The sequence below is a fragment of the Dicentrarchus labrax genome, unplaced genomic scaffold (assembly GCF_905237075.1).
Source record: "Dicentrarchus labrax unplaced genomic scaffold, dlabrax2021, whole genome shotgun sequence".
Classification (NCBI taxonomy): Eukaryota; Metazoa; Chordata; class Actinopteri; family Moronidae; genus Dicentrarchus; species Dicentrarchus labrax.
Window position 1 is genome coordinate 10,938,339 of NW_026136717.1, and position 13,225 is coordinate 10,951,563.

Genomic DNA, 13,225 nt, shown 5'->3' on the forward strand with positions numbered 1-13,225 from the left:
AAACTGAGCTAATTAATTTCATTAAGTTAAAATTCTGATGATGGATGAAAGTAAATAAATATAGAGATTTAGCACCTGATGTGGAATCAAGTTTTTATTTATAACTAATGTTTGAAAGCAGCAAAAATGAACCGATTATCTGCTGTTAGCGGGTCCCTGAGCTCATTATTTTAGGTTTTTATTTGAAGATATTTGAGATACAGTTTGGTTTTGATTTGTGTTTATTTGCAGAAGGAAAATAAATGAAAATTGGATTTAAAAAATACAATAACACCAAAAAAAGCAATTTACAACACTTTTAAAACTTATAGGGACTCTGCTATATAATCACCAGCTCATTTGCATACTCTTCTGCATTCTTTAATTAACTTTTTATTAACAGAAAACTGGAGCAGGAAAGGCAACAACTTTTTTGGGGGTTCTGCCGATCATCTCCCTTCAAAAAAAAAAAAAGAATCGTTGTATTTTTTAAAATGCAAATCAGCCTTTGAGCAAACTGAATCCCCTTTGCAAACACCGCGACAAAGGTATGACATTATTAGGTTTTATGCAGATTAGCAGCCGCTCGCAAAGCTGTTGATTTCCTTCATATCCCTGTTGGTTAGTTTCAATTTGTAACCACTGTTCCTTTTTGTCAGCACAGTCTTTGTCTTTGTTTGATATATGCTGTCATAACTCACATTGCTCCTCTTGACATTAGAAATCATTTTACAATTGATTTTTTTTTAAGCAGTGCTCCTGCACTTTAGGCTCTGATCTGGCCTCGGCCGAGCTCCGGCAACAAACAAGCTATAAGCTGACATTAAATATGACTAACCTTTGTGGCAGTGTTAGTATTTGTCCTTAATTGAATATGCCGGCAATATTACAGTTATTCTATGTAATTTAAGGAGAATCTAACCGTGCCCATTTATTGCCTGGCTTCCCAGGCCCTGCACCTCCTCTCAAACAGCCACCTCTACTGTAAGTGGGAGAAGCCAACTGCGGGAGGCCCCTGGTAACCACATGCTATCACAGCTCGGCCTTCCAGCCTCCAACCGCGACACGCTTACACTCATCCACTCCACAGGGGAAGTGTTGAGCCTCGCTCGCCGACGTGACAGCACAAACACAGAAACATTTACCCTCCGCTAGATAGGCAGTGTTGCTTATACCTCCCCCCTTCCCTCTCCCAGTTTCACGTCTCTCTCTCTCTCCCTCTGCTCCTCCCATTGCTGTTTTCTACTGAGTCAGTTTGTCTCTCTCCTCCTCTCAAAGCAGTTTTCCCTCAAGCTTCGTCCCGTTCTGTCATTTTTGCTTCTGTTTATTTGTCTGTGTATCTCCCCCCCTCCCCCCCTTCTCTTTCCCATCCTCGTGTCAATATTAGTCTTTGTTCATCTGCATCTCTAATTCTCTCACTCCTCTTCGTTCCTATATGGTGTCAACATGCTCTCTCACTGAGTAATGCAACGTGTGATTCTGAAGCTGATACTCTACAGTATATCCACCAGTGTTTTGACATAGTGTAGATTTAAAGGTAATGCCTCAGACTGTTATTAGCCTTTGCCATTATTACGACTTGTTTTGTTGCTTTTCTGAAATATTGCACAGTAAAACAGAATAAGCCTGTGTGGAAGAAGCCCTCAGCTTCTCAGAAACCTTAATTAAGACACAATGGAGCAACTTCAAAGCCAGAAATAACATTCTGCCTCTTATAAATGAAAAGTATAAGGAATATAATGCATAATAATGCAGCTATGCTTAATTCCGTACACACTGTACACAGCGAGTTATAAATACCTCTCTGCTTGTGCTACTGTTAGGCTAGCAGTAACATTAAAGCTGGTGCAATCAGTAATTTAACATAAAAGATCAAATGACAACATGTAATGTAAAGAGGGTCTCCTGTAGTGATGAACTCAGAGAATTATCGCCTTACTCTGCAGTTCAGCTCTACAGAGCTTTATAGCGCCTGTTATTGGTTTGGTTTTAGGGCCCTCAGCTTTATTGTTTTGTTTCAGTCTCGATGCTCTCATCAGTGTCCATTAGTGAAAAAGTTCTAAAAATCCGACAGACAGAACAGCTAACATCAGCTACTGGCTGGTGAACATTTAGCATTTAGCTGCTAAAGAGAGGCAGATATTTCCCTCCAGAGTTGGTGGAGACCAAAACAGAGTCAAAAGGAGAGTGAATATCGGACTTATTAGGTGGCCAGAAACACGATTTCTAAATTAGTGCTACTGTTTCTTTGTATCTGCTAAATGTGCAAATAGGTAAACAGTTTGCTAACAGCTTCGCCACATTGACTTAAAAGGTGATCCAGCATGTCAGCTTATTGCTGCTGCCTCCAAGTGGCTAAAAACATCTGTTCTTGCAGGTTTAAGGAAAAATGTTTCTTTTAAGTAAATTGACAAAATTGACTGATAATTTAAAAAAAAAAGGTGTTAATGTTATTCTAAAGCCAATTTGAACTATTTGGCGGAGAAAGAGAAATAAATAATATGATTGACCAAGACCTGCTAAATCAAACAGTGTCTATGACCAATCTCAATTCTGGAAGAAAATGCTAACCAGTGACTTCAGTTGTTCACCTACTCCAAAGAAAAACAGGATTCCATCGACTTTAATATTAGACACGATAAAAGCAAATAACGCTAGTCATGACAACATATCAGTCACAGAAATAGTATCGGTACTACAGCCTGATAGAGCAGTGAGTGTAGGCCTGAAACTGTACATACTGTATGTACTGTATTCTCACAAACCAAACGCCTTTCAGTGGTGTTGTTTGCAGAGAATATGTAGGCTAGAGGCTGACTGTGAAGCGTCAGTATCGTGACTGAATAGATTGGAGTAAGCGTGGACACGAGGGAGATGGATGTGACTGCCGCACGCCGACTCAACGCGAGCGCCCTTTTTTCCCTCTCAGCCCTGAGGGTATAACTGGCCTGCCTTCAAAGGAGGAAGCTTAAAAACAATCTCAAAAGAGTGAAAGCGGCGCAGGGTTGTGGTGGGCGTCCGTCGACCAGTCAACCAGTCAGTCAGTCAGTCAGTCAGTCAGTCAGACGAAGGCCTCGGCGTCTCCCACTCCAGAGAACAGGTACCCTGAACTAGTTTCTACAAAGCTGAGTCGGAGATTTAATGCAATATAAAGCCTCTGGGCCCTTTTAGCAATTTGGAGTCAACACACAAATACGCCCACGCTCAACTGGAAAGACTTTCCATCCCTGCCCCTTCATGTGCAAATGTGCTGAATGGAGGTGCGTAAGTATGTGTGTGTGTGTGTGTGTGTGTGTGTGTGTGTGCGCGCTCAGCATGTGCTCAGTTTCCCTACTGAATCCTTCCCACAAATCCCTCCTTACCTTTTCTGATCCGCAGCAACACATCAATGGCCAGCCAGTTCAAAAAAACCCAATACAGAAAGTTTTTTTTTTCTTCTTCTTTTTCCAAACAACTGTCCATTTAAACTGCAGTCTTCCAACGTGGCTCCCACCCACACTGTGTGGGGTGAAGCACGCAAGTAATTTAACACATGATGATCATTCAGTAAAGTGAGGAGTTGTTGATACCCTGCAGATTGTTGATTCTGTTCCTTTGTTGGAGCAGGTTTTATCCAAGGAAAAGTTATTTATGAGACACCATCACATGGTCTCCATATGGCAATGATGCAATATAAAGTTTTGTCCAGATGCCAGTAATGTAATATTAGACAGAGTGCTGCTCTTGACACTGTCTGTGTGATTGGCAGCATTTCCAGCTGTTGGTAGAGTTAGGAGCCTGTGGAGACTAAGTGTTTTTTATGCTGACATCAGCTTTGGCATCTGTTGCCTATTTGAAACGTTGAATGAGGGGGAGATTAAAATACACAGTGATATTGTGTTATTGCAGAGATGTTGAGGAATCAAAATGGATTACATCCTCAGAAAAACAGTACCTACAGTAGACTTACATGTGAGGTTAGTTTAGAGAAGTTGTTTGCAGGAATGTCTTGCGTCCGACTTTATTGACACCTTAAACAAACCTATTATTCAGAAAACCGAAGCTGAACCTAAAAAGTTACATTCGCCATCAAATTGAGAATGTGGATGGGAGCTGAAGCCAGATAAATAAAAAACAGCAGTCCCTGGGCAACAGGGCCCCAGGCTATTGCATTGCTAGCAGGCAAACAGCCACCCAGCTGCCCCAGCAGGGCAGGAAAATATCAGGCAGCCTATTGGATACCTGACAGCTGATTTAGCTCCCCCTTAATGAGCAGAGGGCTCTGCTGCAGAAACCCCACAATCTGTTACATAACAACATCATACACAGCATTCATTTTTTATTTTTAAAAACACGTTTTAGGATGTTTTACTGTGTAACTGTGTAGGAAATAATACACGAGCCATTAAAACTGTTGCAGTAAAAGCAGAATTAAAGAAAGAATTAAAGTATGGTTATAATAAAGTAGGACAGTCCTTTTATTTGTGCTTGAGCAGTCATTTGATACAGCATTTACATTACTTGCAGTGCCACTTTATTGATTTGACTATCTACATAGTAATGTTGTTGAGGCTTAAGTGTAAATACACTGGAATACATATAATGAAAACAGTACTGAAGCCAACAGTCTCAATACTTTCTGACTTCCTTACCCTAGTCTATTTGTTCTTGTCACGGGTCACAAATATATAGTTACATTCTCTAAAAAGAAGCTAAATAATTCCCTAAAACAGCTGAGAACTGTGTTTTGTTTTTAACATTACTCAAACAATTAAATAGCCCTATTTACCTCTAGTTACTATTTGTTTTAGACTATTTTCAGCTGCGGATTAATACACAATCAGCACCCCTGATCTATAGGGGATTGACACTTCTCATGTCCGTGGTAATGAAGAAACATGTGCAACAGTGCGACTCACTGATGTGTTTTAAATAGTTTTCAATGGAGCCTATGCTAAGCTATATCAGGCTTTGGCTAAACAGGCAATACTTGTTTGGAGGATCAAATCATTTTTGGTTTTGGTCTTTTCAAGGAATTAATAGACAATAAGACAAATATTGAATATTGCCAGACTTCTCTTTTAAGAGTTAAGTAAGCCTGAGTAAGTTAGCCACTGGAATGAAGTAGAAGGACACATTCCTTTTATTTGTGCCCATGCATGGGCACTGATTTGATACAGCAGTTACATTAGTGGCAATGTCATTAGCAAGTGATCTGGTTTCACTTTATTTATTCAATTATTTACATAGTAATCTTGCTGGGCCTTAAGTGTAAACACGAATAAGGAATATACTGCAGTGTGAATACTTGTGTACATGAAATGATTCAATACATGCTGTATTCAAATATTCAATGTAAAGCAGTACTGTAACAATCAATGAAAACTAAAGTTGTCTAGGAGCAGTGTTACTGAAAATCTGATTCTGACCTCAGCAAGACTTACTTGGAAGTATATATGTTCTGACAACACAGATGTCAGAGGGGACCCTCAGGACCCCAGCCTGTCACCGCAGGCTAGCCAAGGGGGTGCGGTGGGAGGGGGCTAAGTTAATCTAGGCTAGGCCAGTGAGGGAAGAGGTCACAGTTCACTGTGTATGCCCCGCTGCTTTAGCACCGGCTGACAGGCCACAGGAGTCTGAAAGTCCATGATGTACTGGCATTTGCTGGGCTCCTTCACCGATCGCAAGGCTGTCTCCGTTCCGCATGTCAGTGTGACCTAGAAAAGCACAAAGAAAGGAAAGTTGAGGTGGTGTTGTAGAGGAGCCATAGTTAGCCTGAGTCAAGAGCCATGCCAGTTTTATCTCCCAAAGGGGGCTGATTGAAGACGCTGTCCCACCTCTTGTTTTAATGATTTTCAAACTTTTGTGAAGAAATGGGATTTACTATAAATTATGCCGAAACTACAGAACTAGTGAATCAAACATGATCAGGCCTCTTGTCAAATAAAAGGATCGTACTGTACTTGAAGAGTTTCATCACTGCCTAGCCTGCAATCAGAGACTTTACAAGACCCAAAGTGATGCTGTGACTGCTGTGAATGATACATCACCGCTGTCTTCCCCACGTGTGAACAGGACATGCGAGGACTGTCATGACTTTAATAGGTGACTTTGACGCCCTCTGCAAGAGAGTGGAAGGGAAAAAAAAAACCCAACTTATTTTACTTATAGAGGGTTTCCATAGCAACCCCTCACATCATATTGCACCCTGAACAGATCCCTCTGGCGAACAAAAGCACCTGGAGAGGGAGAGAGACGGGAACTTGACAGGTATTATTGTGCTGAAGTTTCAGGCTGGTACAAGTGGTGATTTGGTTTTGTCCCGTACTTGGATTAAAAATAGAGTCTTTTGTTATGTCACTTAGTATCTTGTTGCACTGAGATATTAAGTGGGTGTGTGCTGCTTGGTGAGACCAAGTGTTTTCCTATGTACTTGTGCACATTGAAATTCAATTTTGACTTGCAGGTGCCAGAGATCAGTGCTGGGGGGGGGTTGTGTGGTTTTACAGTTAAAGTTTGTGTGTGTACTTTTGTATTGACTCTCTGTTATATATGTTAAAGAGACACTCCACAAATATTTCACATGAAGATCAGATTACACATTGTGGTTAGTACTACTCATGTGTTCTTGGAGAGCTTTGTCAAATCTGACCAAAAAAAAACCAGATGATGTCATAGTGACATCATCAGGGTTGTCTCAGCATGGAGACTCATTTATAACAAAAAGCCTGAGTCACAAACAGGCAATGAGGGTCTAAACAAAGATGCTACTGAGTTGCATTTGGTTAGATTTTTGGAGTTAAATCAAAATGTCTTGGTTTCTGCTGCATCATTATTTGGTTCTTTGTCTTCATCTGTCTCTCCCCTAAGACATGAATGTGATGCATGTTAATGTTCCCACTAGCTAAAACACCCTACAATGGGTACATCTGACTACAGGTTGAGTGGAAAAATAATGTAAATAAAATCAAAAGATAGATATGGGTCTTATTTTTGTAGCATTTGTAGTGCTTATGACAACACTGCTTTCATCAAAAGTAGTGGCTGAGAACTGTTGCCCTAAAAAAGTACAAAAGGGCAGGAAACATGACAGGTTGTAAACAAGCAAACAGTCTAGAAGTTTTCTCTGGAGGTAAAATTGATAGTGAGTGCACACAAAATGTCGTCAGTTATCCCCTCATTTCACAGGAAAACTATATGTGGACAACTACAGAAACTAAGACACTATAGTGTTGTCTGTTCACAGCAGACAGTTTGGGTGATTTGTCTTTTACTGTTCGCTTTTGTTTTCTCTTCCAACTTTGGTAAACCTGGGGGTTTGTTTCAAACGTGTATGATCGTATGAGGGTTCATGTTTCTTGCCAATGTTGGTGAATAAGATAGAAATAATGGCCAAATCTACAAAGAAATGTACAATATACCGGAATTTAAACAATGGGAGAGGCTGGTTTAGATCTGGAGCCACAGTTGGGCTAGCTGTAGCTGAACTCACTGCTCACATGTAACAGTCACAGTCCAACACTTTGCATTTAATTAATAACTGAAACAGTTGAGTTCACCCTTCCCTACAGAGTCTTAAGATACACTGTGAGGAGCTTGAATTTGGATTACCTCAATATCCCCCACTGAAACAATACATCACTGGTCCCACTACTCAAGTATAAAGTGTGTTTCACCGCTGAAAGAGAGAGACGAGTTTCAGCATTTCAAATATAATGAGCGTCGACTTCTGACGAGACCTCATTTATGCCGACTGCACACGGTTAGGGGGTTGTATCAAAGGAATTCAATTTAGTCTTTTCAAGGGGGGCCCCTGGATGGCTTGAGTACATACATTTGCAAACGACATTTATTGGACTCTGATTTGAAGAGGGGGCCAGGCACAGAAAATAAGATGATTAAATGTGCTGCATTTTTAATTGAGCAAATTCTCACACAAAAATGTAAATGGATCTCATAAAAGGGACTGAAAGAGTAGGGAATACTGGGAAAATAGAAAGAGGAGTAGAAGAGAGAGCTGCAGGAGAATGCAACCGGAGCAACATTAACCATAAAACCAATGAAGACTGACAGAGGGGGGAAAGCAAGTCAGCTTCCATCATTTGGCTTTGAACAAAACATCTTTTTGCCAGGCTGCTGAGTGGGCCATGAGGACTGAATGTCTTTTACTGATTGACTGACTAACTCCCCATTGTTGAAATACACATGCGCAGAATGAGGCATGCAGAGAGCAGACTGGGCGAGAAGGCTTCAAATTGTCCCTGATGAATGTGGTGAGAGGAGCTTCATTTGGCTGTTTTCTTTAGCTTTCCCTCTGGAAATAAGCAGTGCGTGGCCTCTTTGTACAGTTAACTTAAGTTGTATTTATTTGTAAGGTGGATTTTTGAAGTCTTTATCGACAGTATCTTTTGGTTTCTGTGGTGGGAGGAGGGTTTTCTAAAATGTATAGTTTAAGAATCTTTGTGGGCTGATGTAAAAAGAGGGTTCGGCATCATTTATGACCTATGAGTAATGTGTCAAAAGTCTCTGAGGACTTGCTCATCTAGGCCCACTTTAGTAGTCTCTATGAAAACGCTTGACAGTGGGTTGTGTGGATTATCTAGAGTAATGAGGACATTGTTTCTGGAGAGCCTGTCCACCTTTTTGGAGCGGCAGCAGAAACCTGACCAAACTACTGTGATTTCCTTTAAATATATTTGCCTCAGGGACAGAGAACCAGGTCTTTATTTGGAATAATCTTATATTAGATACATGTGTTTATTAATCATTTCCCAAGTTAATGCAAAGTCAAAACCTCCTATGTGTTTACCTGTTGTCACAGTACTAATTCAATCAGCATGAGCCATATCAAGCATTCCACTTTGCCCTTTCCCCCAAACAATGTTAAGCTACCACGAATAAAACTCAACTCTTCCTCCAGAATTTTCAAATTAAAAGTCTTCCCTTTATATGTAGTTAATAAGAAAAAACACACCAGACATGGACTTTATACTTTACTAGTATATCAAATTTGTTATATGAGCTGTTGTAGTAAGCTACAGGTAATTCCACCCTAGACAATGTTTTTTTATCTGGCCTTTATTAGCGACTGCCCTTTAGTTGTGTGTGATAGTCATGCCCTGGATATTATTTGAGACTGACATTATTTTAATTTTGGCTTTCATAAGAGAATTTACAGTATCTGTAAGTAAGAATATGGAGAATACTGTAAATCCTAAAAAACAACAACAAAGAAAACCATCCAGTTTCATGGACAGTAACTTAACTGTGTTAGAGAAGAAAAACTCAGAGAAACAGTTGATGTAACTGTTGAACTGATCGAAAAGTACATTATACTTAATTCATAAAGTAAGCAGGTAAACATGAATAACCGAGTGAAACAGAATTGAGTTTGCATCAGCAACCAATTAAAGCAGGAGCAGTTTAGAAAACAGAGAGGCTTCTATGATATGATATTCTTATACAACAGAGAAAATAAGAAATAATGTCCTGTTTTAAAAAAGACTTAAAGCAAGTAAAGGCTGACTGACGTTGGACTAATTATTATATATAATAATTCTGAATGATACTTTAAATGCTGTACAGCACTGGAGACATGTTTTATCAATTCAATTCAAATCCAATTCAATTCAATTCAAATTCAATTCAATTTATATCTGTATAACGTCAATCAATTATTGATAACAAAGGTTATCTCAGGACACTTTTCAAAATAGCGTAAGTCTAGACTGTACTCCTTTTTTATTAAAATTAATTTTATTAAATTATTTTTAATGACCCAACACTTCCCACTAAGAACAAGCACTTGATGACAGCGGCAAGAAAAAAAAAAAAGGAAGCAGAAAGCAGCAGTCTGCTTCGGCCGGTTGGGGTTGGAGAGAAAGAGGGAGAGGAGGAGGGGTGGATGGTAAAGAGAGAAATACAGAGACAGAGATGCACAGCAACAACAATAGCAACAACTACTAGTAAAAAATGACTAATAATAATGATGATGATGACGACAACGATGATGACAACTGCCATAACAATGGTGAATTATTATTATTATTATTATTATTATTAATAATAATAATAATAATAGCAGCAAGGGAATTGGTTTTGTGGTGCAAGTATTTACTGGATTTGCGTTGCCTAACAATAAGTACCACTACGTAATATTACATAGATAGAAACCATAATTTCTATAATTCTTTTTACATTTACATTTAAGGTCTAAAATTTCCACATCTGCCATAATGAATTACAATACAAACAGGGTCTGTATCACATCTTTTATTTAGGGTAGAACTCTAATGAGCTGTGCAAACGACTTCTTTCTGGTCCCTCGTCCTTTACTGTATCATCTACCCATCTGTGTATTTGACAGTGTGTCAGTGTGTTAGTACCATTTGTTCATCTGTCTGTCTATTAGTTTATTCATGTCTGCCTCTTTGTACTCTCATATGCTCCCACTACTGTGAGTGTGTCTACTGTAGGTTTGTATGTATGGTTTTGTGTGAAACACTTACTGTAGTACTGCGTGAACCTCCTTGCCAGCAGGGTTCTCCATTCTCATATACCATCTGACTGTATTGGTTTTTTGGTGTTCCTGCCCACATCCCCCACCTCCTGAAATAAAAATAAATGGTCAGTTTTAATATTCTAAGCCTCCAAACTAAAACCAGTTATTTCCTGATCTTTTGTAAACAGTTGGGTCAAAATGATCACAGAAACATACACATATATATTTTAAACACCACTAGGTTGGCTTATTGAAAAACACTTTCTCCTAGCAAAAATAAAAAGCTGGCAAGATGGCCAGTCTGGCAGTGCCCTCCTTTGGATCCTGGCACCAGGGCTCTTGCGTCCCCTCTCCTCTTCAACAATGGAGGGGAAATATTAATTACCATTTTGTCAGAGTTAATTCTGTGTACAATAACACACAAGGGAAGGAGAAGAGAAAAACACACAACGCTAGTGAAGCCCATCTCAAATGAGGTTGTGTCTGCCCAGTGCTAGCTAATTACATTCTCACCAAACATTTGGAAAACCAAAGCAAACCAGGGTGCCAGGAGACACTGTCCAACACAGCTCACAGTACTGACAGATGCCATTTGATTACGCTTTCACCAGCTAACTTCCTCTGATCTTTTGTTGAACTTGAGCAGCTTCTCTGAGGTGGCATCGACTGCAGTCGCACTGCTGGTAAGTATTGATTTTTGTAAAACTATGTAATCCTGTTAGGGAGGGAAATCTTTTCTGCATTTTTAACTGTATTATGAAAGCTAATCTGCCATATTTCATTACCCATTATGATATTTTTATTGGTTGCTTAATTGATCTCTTTTTATATCTGTCAATGTTTCTAAAGCTCAACAACAAACATAAATGAATAGGTCAACCCATAATTGACAGAATTAGGGAGAAAAAAAACACAACTTATTCTAGTTGGTAGCATTAAGTTGTGTCCAACAAACATAGAATTTCTTTCTACATTTCTTTAAATGTTGTTTCATTCTCATTTGACCTTGATGAGGGCAAACATGGAGTCCTCTTTGATTTCAAAAAGCACTCTCCAGCTTTTACAGATACATGGCTGTCTTCAGGTCCCCGAGTGTGGCTTTTCTGCCGTCCATGATGCGCATGGCTTATTTAAGATGCCTGAACGGGTCAGTCTGGGGTGAATTGCTCACACAAGTGGAAGCCGGCTGGGCCCTGGCGTCTCGCCTTTTTCCTTCCAGCCTGTTTGATTGGGTTTTAGCACTCTCTTAGTACCATGAGGCCCTCAAATGGATTGCTGTCAGGGCCAGCAGACATGGCGAGCGGAAAAAGTGACAGTGCTCCGGCTCTCGCTGCTAGTTGACCAGCGATCCCTTGCGCATCACCTCCATGGCTCCTTTTCCGCTGTACCCCCTCATCCCCTAATGCACGCAAGCACCTCATTCCCTCACCTCACCTTTGTTCACTCCTTTCCTTAATCTCCATTCTCGCTCTGTCAGTCCTCCTGCGCCCCAGGAGGCAGTGTAGCCCCTGTCAATTAGGTTTAAGTTATCACTGAGATGTAGCCAACACACTCCAGTCATTTGGACTCACAAGATGGGATCTTATTGACAGACCATTCCCCGTAATAATACCTTCTTGAACTTGGTATTGGCAGGCTATTTTCTACAGTCATTCTGCAGTTATCACCAGACTAGTGCAAAGCTAGTTATTTACACCTCTGGAAAACATCACATTGTGCCTCATTGCTTAATTTCATGGCACCAGGGTGCATAAGCATTCCTTTATGTTAGTCTAAACCTGTGACTGACAATGTATCACAACCCAAATGTGCAAAATGGACCCCCCTGGCTCAATGACATGTTCATTTTCTCATCCAATTTATCACAGTTTGGCCTTAAGCTGCAGTCATGATGCTTACTTGCACTCATAGCAGCAGGGCCAGTCTGCTTAAATTGTATGTATATCTGCTGCACTTGCTCCTGTTTGCCTGCCCAACAAAGTGGTTCACACCCAACTATTACTATTCAGATGAGAATAGATACATTTCTCAAGATTAGAGCAGGGTAAACAGACACATTTCTGTTTTCAGTCCAATAAAGTAACATGAATGAACATAATTAAAGTATGTAAATAGATTAACATTGGCAGCGGCAAGTAAATTGCATCTTAGTTTTTTGTAGAAAATCAATTTCCGACCATATGGAGACAAGGGAGGGGCCAAAAATGCATACTTCCTTTTAATGATTAATGACAGCAGATACTGAACACGTGCTCCTTTTAAGGCTTAAAACCTTGAGAATCTTATTTACAGATATCTGGGTTATGATTCATTCTTTGTCTGGCCTCCTCTAATGCCATAAAATGCACCTTCCATCATAGATAAACCTGTAATAGCAGCATATCTAGGCAGCTAAACCTATTATCCATACATTTACTTTGCATTGTGGGTGAGATAGTGGGCCTCAGAGAACTCAGACATGCTTCTAACGGCACACATTAGGGAGTCAATCTCATTTAATTTTGTCTCTGAATCACTAAGGTGTGATTTCTATTGACACACAGAATAGCAGATGGAGTTGTGACTTAATTAGATCCAGTACCCGACAAAAAAGACCATTAAAACTGCAGTTTCAGCTCATTGAATGTCTTCAGAGCTAAGCTTACTGTAAGACTAAATAAGAACTGAAGAATCATGGAAATGCTATATAACATGTTGTATTATACATGTCCAAACAAATTTAGGAATTTATGATAATGTAAAATACTTTTTGTAACTGTTCTGACA

At 39.8% G+C, this 13,225-nt stretch overlaps 1 protein-coding gene across 1 annotated transcript in view; it reads right to left on the minus strand.

Moving 5' to 3' along the window:
* Positions 1-4,412: 4,412 nt before the first annotated feature.
* Positions 4,413-13,225, minus strand: part of LOC127379638 (glucosidase 2 subunit beta-like) — a 120,561-nt gene continuing 111,748 nt past the window's right edge. The window contains exons 14-15 of the mRNA XM_051429522.1: positions 10,467-10,566; positions 4,413-5,675 (exon numbers count right to left, since the gene is read on the minus strand). Of these exons, the coding sequence (XP_051285482.1) occupies positions 5,538-5,675; positions 10,467-10,566 (238 nt within the window). The 3' untranslated portion in view covers positions 4,413-5,537. The remainder of the gene's footprint in view (positions 5,676-10,466; positions 10,567-13,225) is intronic.